Here is an 8261-nt window from a genome sequence, read left to right on the forward strand (position 1 = left end):
ACTCCTCGGAAGGAAGGTTGGGCAATCCTACTTCCGTAGTGATACTGCCTCGGAAACCCAAGGAGGGGTCGCTATGAGTTGGGGCTGACTCGACGGCACATAACAACAACAACAACAACAATCAGCTGAATGGGAGCTCTGGTGGCATAGTGCCTAAAGCATTTGACTGTTAACCAGAAGGCTAGCGGTTGAAACCCACCAGCCACTCCTCGGAAGGAAGGTTGGGCAATCTACTTCCATAGTGATACCGCCTTGGAAACCCAAGGAGGGGTCACTATGAGTCGGATCATACTCGATGGCAGTGAGTTTGGTTTTGTGGGTTTTTTTTTTTTTTTTAAATAAACTGTATATTTTAAAATAGCATCAAGCATAAAATAATAATAATCAAACACTGCCATTGAGTTGATTTGAACTCATAGCAACCCCTATTGGGTTTCCAAGAAGGTAAATCTTTACAGAAGTAAAGTAAGTTGCCCCATCTTCCTTTCACAGAGCAGTTGGTGGATTTGAACCACCAACCTTTTGGTTAGCAGAATGCCTTAGGCCCTGTGCCATCAGAGCATCAAGTATAGCACCTTAAATATAGTGTAAGTACTTTATATATATAGTATATTTATTTTAAAATGAGTTACTTTTTATACATGAAATACATAACCTACAAAAAAAACAAACTTGCTGCCATTGAGTCGGATTCGACTCATAGCAACCCGTCCTTGGGTTTCCAAGGCAGTGTCACTGCAGAACATAATCTGCAGGCATTTCTTATTTTGAGAAAACATTATATTTTCTTTCTCTGATTCTCTTTTCTAGGAAGTTTTTTTAGGTTATGTGAAAGAGATGTTTCCTCATCTCTAAGGCTCACCAGAAATACTGATTTGAAGAGAATAAATGGATTTTGCACCAAACCACAGGAAAGTCCAAAAGCTCCATCTCGTAAGTCTTGATTTATTTTTCCAATTATGAATGAGACAGCTTCCAAAGAATAGGACATCCTGGAATCACCCAAAAGAGAGATAGTCGTAGGGGCTCCCATATCATATCCTATCATTCAGGTCAGGCCCCAAAATTGGTACTATTGCCTATGCTTTCATGTGTAGCAGTGATTTCATTTTCCTCATTTGTCATTTTCATCACTCTTCCTTCAAGGGTTGGACTGGTTTTTGTAGAAACATAGATGCCTCAAAGTAAACAGGGGCCTATAAATTATCTTTTAAGGGTCTCCAAAAATGAATCAAAGCAAGATTTGATGTTTGAGTAAAATATAACCAGGGCTAAGCTCTGGCTTGGACACTGATGTTCGCTATCTCCAATCTTACCCTTGACTTTATGACTGTCACTGCTACGGGAAGAAGAGGCATAATGTAGAAACTGTAGGGTCCCAGGTACTGTTTGCCCCAGTGCTTCTTCATAGGAGCACGTTTGGACCAGGCAGGTCTTACAAATAGAGAGGAACCACCTCCAAAGAGTGCTTATTAAGAAGTTAAAAATGTTCATGCTCTTTGACCTGGCATTGCATTTTGGAGATCTATCCTAAGAAATAATTCTAGATATGAAAAAAATCTGAGTTTAAAGATACATTCATTATTTATGTAAAATGAGAAAATCAGAAATACAAGTATGTGTCATGTAATGTCTGTTTGGATAATGTCCAACTACATATATGTCCGTGGTCTCATACTTTTTTTTTTTCTTTTTAAGGGAAAGCAGCTTTCCTTTTGTTTATTATTTTCCTGTAATAGTTTTAAAGACCCCAATCCCAGACTGTTGTGGACCATGGGTGGGATACAGGCAGGTGAGGCAGAAGACATGGCTCTGAGCACAGGCTCTCTGGCTTTGTCTTGTGGGCAGGCAGGTTGAACAGTAGGTGGGGCGGGGCACACTCTTCTCCTTGCTCACTTCCTCTTGCTGCACTTCTGCTGCTGCCTCAGCTCCTGTCTCCAGCAGCTCCAGCACCAGCAGCACCGGCAATGAGAATGAACAGAAGTGGGCTCTTGCAAGGTTTTAGTGGTGTTTGCACAACATCCAAATCACAATGTCTTATTTCACAGAATTTGTCATGTATGTTAAGTGATGCATACCTATAAATGTAAATGTCAAATAATCAGGGAATGATTAATTATGTTAGATCACCTTGATGGATATTATGCAACTATTGGAAATGGTGCTTTAAAAAGCCATATACTAGCATGGAAAATGTTAATGAACAAAGCAGGATATAAGATTTCTTCTTGCATGTAAGCACAAACATGATACACATACATAAATTACACACAAATACATAATGCATTCATGCTTGTGGAGATAGACTTAAGAAACATACCAAAATAAAAATATAGTTATCTCTGACAATAGGATTATTTTTATTTTTTCTTCTTTGACATCCATATATTCTGAATTTTCTTTACTGGGTATATATTACTTTAAAATGCCTGGAAAGACTGAAAAAAAAAACTATAGGGAGAACTGTGCCAAGCACTCGATGGGCTAAGGGATAAAACTACAGTGGCACTATTTTTACACTTCTAAACTTCTTTTCTTGTCATTGGTTCTCTCTGTATTTATCCTTACTGACTTTTCTGTTCCTTTTGCTGTTCTCTTCTGATTAGGTGAAAGGAGGAGCATAAGCAAAGGTATGGAGGTGGGATGAACATGAGATAGTCTCACAATTGAGACGATAAACTGTCTGCAAGAGAGATGAAGGCAGAGGATGGAAATACCCCCAAGGTTCCTTCAACCCTAGTGTTCTGATTCTCTAATCTATTCTACCCCTTTTCTTCAATGACTTCCACTATCTTTCAAAAACTCTCTTATATTCTGTATGTATCAGTTTCCCAGGGCTGCTAACAAAATACCACAAATAAGGTAGCTTATAAGAACAGAAATTTATTACTTCATCATTCTGGAGTCTGGGAGTCCAAGATCAGGGTGTCAGCCATGTTGGTTCCTTCTGAAGCTCTGAGGGAGAATCTGTTCCCTGTCTCTCTCCTAGCTTCTGGTAGCTCCAGGAATTCTTTTACTTGCAGTTGTAACATTATCTGATATCCTTCCTCTGTGTATCTTCACCTCTTTTCTAGGACACCAGTCATATAGAATTAGGACTGACCCTACTTCATTATGAGTTCATGTTAATCTAACTGAGAGCATCTTCAAAGATCCTATTTACAAACAGATCACATTCACAGATACAGAGGTTAGGACTTCAACTTCTCTTTTGAGGTGGCACAGTTCAATCTATAGCACTGTGGTTCTGTACTTTGCTTATTCTGCCTCTTTGGCTACTGCATTTTCCTCTGCTGCCTCCACCTGTGGTCCCCTTTCTTTGGTCATGCCCTGAGGCTCAGCCCTTGGCCTCCTGCTCTACTTGATCACTCTCACCAACTCTCCCTTTGTCATCCCTTACTGTTGAAACCAAATAAACCATTCAGATGACATAAATTCCCTTCACGCTCAACAAACCTAAAATGATACTTGGGTTCTTTCCTTTCCTAACTCATTCTGTGCATAGCTTTCTTCTTTTGGTCAACATTGAAGCCATTATTCTAGTCATCCAAGTTTGAGATTCTCCATTATTCTTTCTTCTTCACTTAATCAGTCCCCAAATTCTTCTGGTCATCCTCAATTGACTTCTTCATTTCTTTCCATTGTGGGAACTCTGGGGCAGACCATATCACCTCAGCCTTATTTTACTACCTTCTATTTGGACTTATCCACTCTACCCCAAGCTTCATATCCCTTCTTCCATTGTGCAAATTAATCTTCTAAGACATTAACTTCTCCCTCAATTCAAAATGTACAATAGTTCCCAAATTATGTACACATTCCTTCATCTGGCATTCAGGGTCTTTTATAATCTTTTTCACTCTACTAAAGCCAGCCAAACTCTTCACTGCTCCCTTCTGAGCTCATCTTGCCTTCCTATCTTTGTTTATGGTGTTCTTTCAGCTTTGATTGACTATGGCTTCTATTGGGAAATAATGCTTTTATATTACCTCTATCTTCATGAGGTTTTGGATTGTCATTTAAGAAAGAAGACATTCTAAGAAATTCTATTCAAAGAAAGCTTAGTTAGCTTGAAGTTTCTTGGTATTTCCATTTAGTGAATAGCTAAACAGCACAAACAGCATTTTTCTGTTGCTGAATTTGAGGGTCATAATCTCAGAAAAATTAAGATTTCTTATGTGGTTTTTCTCATAGACTCTTACAGCCACAGGGTGCCATTACACAAACCTACGGATTGGGAGAAGAAGATCCTGATATGGTCAGGTCGCTTCAAAAAGGAAGATGAAATCCCCGAGACTATCTCGTGAGTGCTGTGCTTAGGATTATCGGCAGCTTTTACATCTCACTGATCTTTTTTAAAGGTCCTTAGGTGGCACAAATGGTTTGCACTTGACTACTGACCAAAAGACTGGAGGTAGCACCATGGAAGAAAGGCCCGAGATCAGCTTCCATAAACATTACAAGCAAGTGATCTTTCAGAAGTAAACTGGGTCTTTTTTCCGAGGCATCTCTGGGCAGGTTTGAAACACCAAACTTTTGGTTAGTAGTCTAGTGCTTAACCATTTGGACCACCCAAGGACTCCCAGGGACCCCTTTACCCTGCAAAATAAAAAGCCTAATTCTTTGTTCATGTGTTGACGTACATCTCTGTGCTTCCTTCATATGTCCATAAAAAGTGTAAGCCTCAGGAGGAACAAAAGTGTACAATTTTCCTATAGAAGATACATCCTGAAAAGAACTTTTTTTGTTTTTGTTTTTCCATGATTATGGGTTTTATTAGGTTACAAGTTACAATTCAGGTTCAGGAATGTACTCAGGATACAGTTCTTTGATCAGGACCGTCTCCCATCTGCTGTGCCCTCAGACTCACCTCTCTGGCTCTTGGCTTCTAGGCCTGGCCTCTGTGCTGCTTGGGCAAGTGGTACAAAGCTCTTTTAGTTCTGCTGATAGGTATAACTAGGTGCATCCCACTCCACCAGTAAGTCTCCTCCTGCCCAAGGGCATACAACTTCTGAAAAGAATTCTTAAACTTAACTTTACCACCCATTTCCTTCTTCCATGACCTGTATCTATATTCTATCGGACTTGGAAAACCAGGGTTGGGGCAGGAAGCCCTGTAGCTCAGTTCTACTCTGTCACACGGGTCACTGTGGGGTGGCGTTGATGCAGTGGCACCAAGCAACAACAATTAAAAATTCTAAAACCAGGTATAACTAAGGTCAGAATTTTAGGTTCTTAGTTTTTACAGTGGAAGCTCTGGTGGCATATTGCCTAAGACATTTGACTGCTAACCAGAAGGCTGACAGTTCAAACCCACCAGGGACTCCTCAGAAGGAAGGTTGGGCAATCTACTTCTGTAGTGATACCGCCTTGGAAACCTAAGGAGGGGTCGCTGTAAGTCGGATCCAACTCGACGACAGTGAGTTTGGCTTTTTTGTTTGAGTTTTCATAGTAAAGCCACATTAAGAAGGAATGCTTTGCATTTTCAATAATCTCAGAAAATGCGGCTTCCAAGATTAGGATTTCCTACGAAGATAGCTCTTCTGTAGTAGCATAAGGACTCCACTGGTTATGATATTCCCAGGAGGAGACAGTTAATCCTGATGAAACTGAAAGATGCCACCAAGCCTATGTTTCAACGCCAACACTTAAACTGCTAAATCATTCCCTCTGTTTTAAAGGAGTGATTATTTGATTGGCAGTGAGGGTGGAGAGAAATCCACAGTAATGCATACAGGGCACATCGTCTCCATCATTACATACAAAAGGATACAGTCTAAGGGGAGACTTCCTGATTCATTCAGACACACAAATCATCCAAAGGAGGGAGCCATCTCGTTTTCTAAAAAAATTTACACCCAAGAAAACCCTAAGGAGCAGTTCCACCCTATAACACATGGGGTCGCCATGAGTCAGAATCCACTTGATGGCAGCTCTTTGTTCTCCTGCTAGTAGTTCTGAACAGTTCTGCTTAACTTGCCCATTCTTATTGCTCCCGCAAGGCTGGAGAGTGACCTCATTACTTCATGTAAATGCATTTTACTTTCTTAATGTTCTCTCAAATGGAAAATATATCACTTTTCATGAGGATCACAGTGCTTCAATTAGAAATGCAATTCACATAAAATATTATCAATGTGAGCAGTTAGTTTGTGTTTGGGGGAGGATCTCAGATGCTCCCAATTGAGCAAACCAGTGACTTACAGGGAGCTCTGGTAGCAGAGTGCCTAAGGCACTTGACTGCTAACCAGAAGGCTGGAGGTTCAAACCCACCAGCCACTCCTCGGAAGGAAGGTTGGGCAATCTACTTCAGTAGTGATACTGCCTCGAAAACCCAAGGAGGGGTTGCTACGAGTTGGCTCCGACTCATTGGCAAGTAACAACAACAACAGTGCCTTATCAGTTAGTTATCCCTGGTTCCTGCCACCCTGCAGGTCCAGCTTCAGTGCCTGCTCTATCCACACTGCTGTCTCACTGGGTCCCAGCTCTTATATGCTGTCAGGGTCCTCTTCCTATCCCCATCCACAATGTCACAGGTCCTCCTCCCTCTGCACCACCCCCTTCCCACCCAGTTTCAAAAGCAGCATGTGTTAAAATCTGGAAAATACAAAGAAAATGAAACACTGCTGTCCTTTTATCTAGAGGTAATCATTTTGGAGTAGGCCAGAAGTTCTCTAGCCTGGGCCCTATTGAGACTCCATATGCCCTGCCTTGAGGCATCTACCTGAAACACCCAGGTAATAGAACCATGACCTAGGGAAGTGGCCTTTCAGCCTGCAGCATCACCAAGGTGGAAAAGCTTTCCCTTTAGGGTCTTCTTGGTTAGGCCTCTCAGCTTTCACACAAGAATGATAATCCAACCCTCAACTTTCTCTTAAGGCACTCGGGTCTGTAGCCAGTGGACAGTTAGGAAGAATAACACTCAAAGCACTTCCCAAAGAGCATGATTTCAAGTTCACTGTCACTCAGTTTTAACAAATTATTAGTTACAAGAAAAATATCAAGGGAGAATTGCTTAAAGAATTTTTCTGCTGTACCAAAAACAAACCCCACTGCTGTCGAGTCAGTTCTGACTCATAGCGACCCCCATTGGGTTTCCAAGGCAGTAAATCCTTATGGAAGTAGATTGCCCCATCTTCCTTCCACGGAGCAGCTCATGGGTTTGAACTGCCAGCCTTCTGGTTAGCAGTCAAATGCTTCAGCACTGTGCCACCAGAGCTCCTTTCTACTGTATTAGATATTCTAAAAACTACTCCTGGTTCAAGATAGAGAGGAGAAAGCTGGACATATAGATGTAGAGCAAAGGGTTGAACCCTGTCCCGTGTGTGTTTTCTTTCGGATTTGGCTTTGTGTTGAAAATTGTTAAGGTTATTGCAGTATTTGTTCTATTTTTCACACAATCCTTATGTCATACAACATCATCTTCCTGATAACCGCAGGCAGAAGTCGGTGCTGGTTTTCTCAGAATGTTACAAACTATGTACCAGCCAGGGTTCCCTTTTAGTATTGGCCGCTAGATACCTTAGAGTCAAAATCAGAGCCCACCATAGCATGTGCAGATTAATATGCCTTGCTTTTGTTTTGGTTTGTTTTTGGCCTTGTTCCTGGCTACCCTTTCTATCTTTACACGTCTTCTTCCTGCTCTTTTTCTTACTTTAAATTTGTGCTGTCTTACTATATTTTATATTTAATATGGAATATTTAATACCCCATCCTTCCCAAGCCAAGGTCCTGCAAAATCTCCAGGCCCCACCACTTTTTATATTTAGAGATCCTACTTCACTTCCGACTTGTGGTACACAGAGCTTTGTATCTTGCTGGTTACCTTGGAAAGAGAAGCTAGTAACTTTCTCTCATGATTCCATTGTGTTAGGTTTGAGATGCTCGATGCTGCAAAGAACAAGATGCGGGTGAAGATAAGCTATCTAATGATCGCCATGACGGTGGCAGGATGCATTTACATGGTTATAGAGGGAAAGAAGGTGAGTGTGGCTTCCTTCTCTTCCTCCATGTGTTTTCCATAAAGAACCTAAAAGAAACACGGAATTGACTCTTGTACATTCTCAGAGAACAGGAGGCCATTTCCTACATGAGAAGTAATTGGAAACAAACAAAATAGTGCCTAATAGGGACAAACCTGGGAGATCTGCTTGAATAGTAGATCCTAACTTTGGTGTGGTGAAGGAGGGCTGTTGTAAAGTAAAAAAAAAAAAAAAAAGTGTTTCATTTTCCCAGACATAAGTAATGTGAAGCAAGAAATA

General features: G+C 41.0%; 1 protein-coding gene across 1 annotated transcript in view; it reads left to right on the forward strand.

Annotated features, from left to right (window-relative positions):
* The window catches only part of FAM162A (family with sequence similarity 162 member A), a 33735-nt gene that overhangs the window by 20837 nt on the left and 4637 nt on the right, over positions 1-8261 (forward strand). Inside the window, exons 2-4 of the mRNA XM_042781399.1 lie at positions 811-933; positions 4195-4303; positions 7874-7982. Coding sequence (XP_042637333.1) covers positions 811-933; positions 4195-4303; positions 7874-7982 — 341 coding nt within the window. The remainder of the gene's footprint in view (positions 1-810; positions 934-4194; positions 4304-7873; positions 7983-8261) is intronic.

The sequence above is a fragment of the Orycteropus afer genome, unplaced genomic scaffold (assembly GCF_000298275.1).
Source record: "Orycteropus afer afer isolate SDZICR_OR568_19922 unplaced genomic scaffold, OryAfe1.0 scaffold00114, whole genome shotgun sequence".
Lineage (NCBI taxonomy): Eukaryota > Metazoa > Chordata > Mammalia > Tubulidentata > Orycteropodidae > Orycteropus > Orycteropus afer.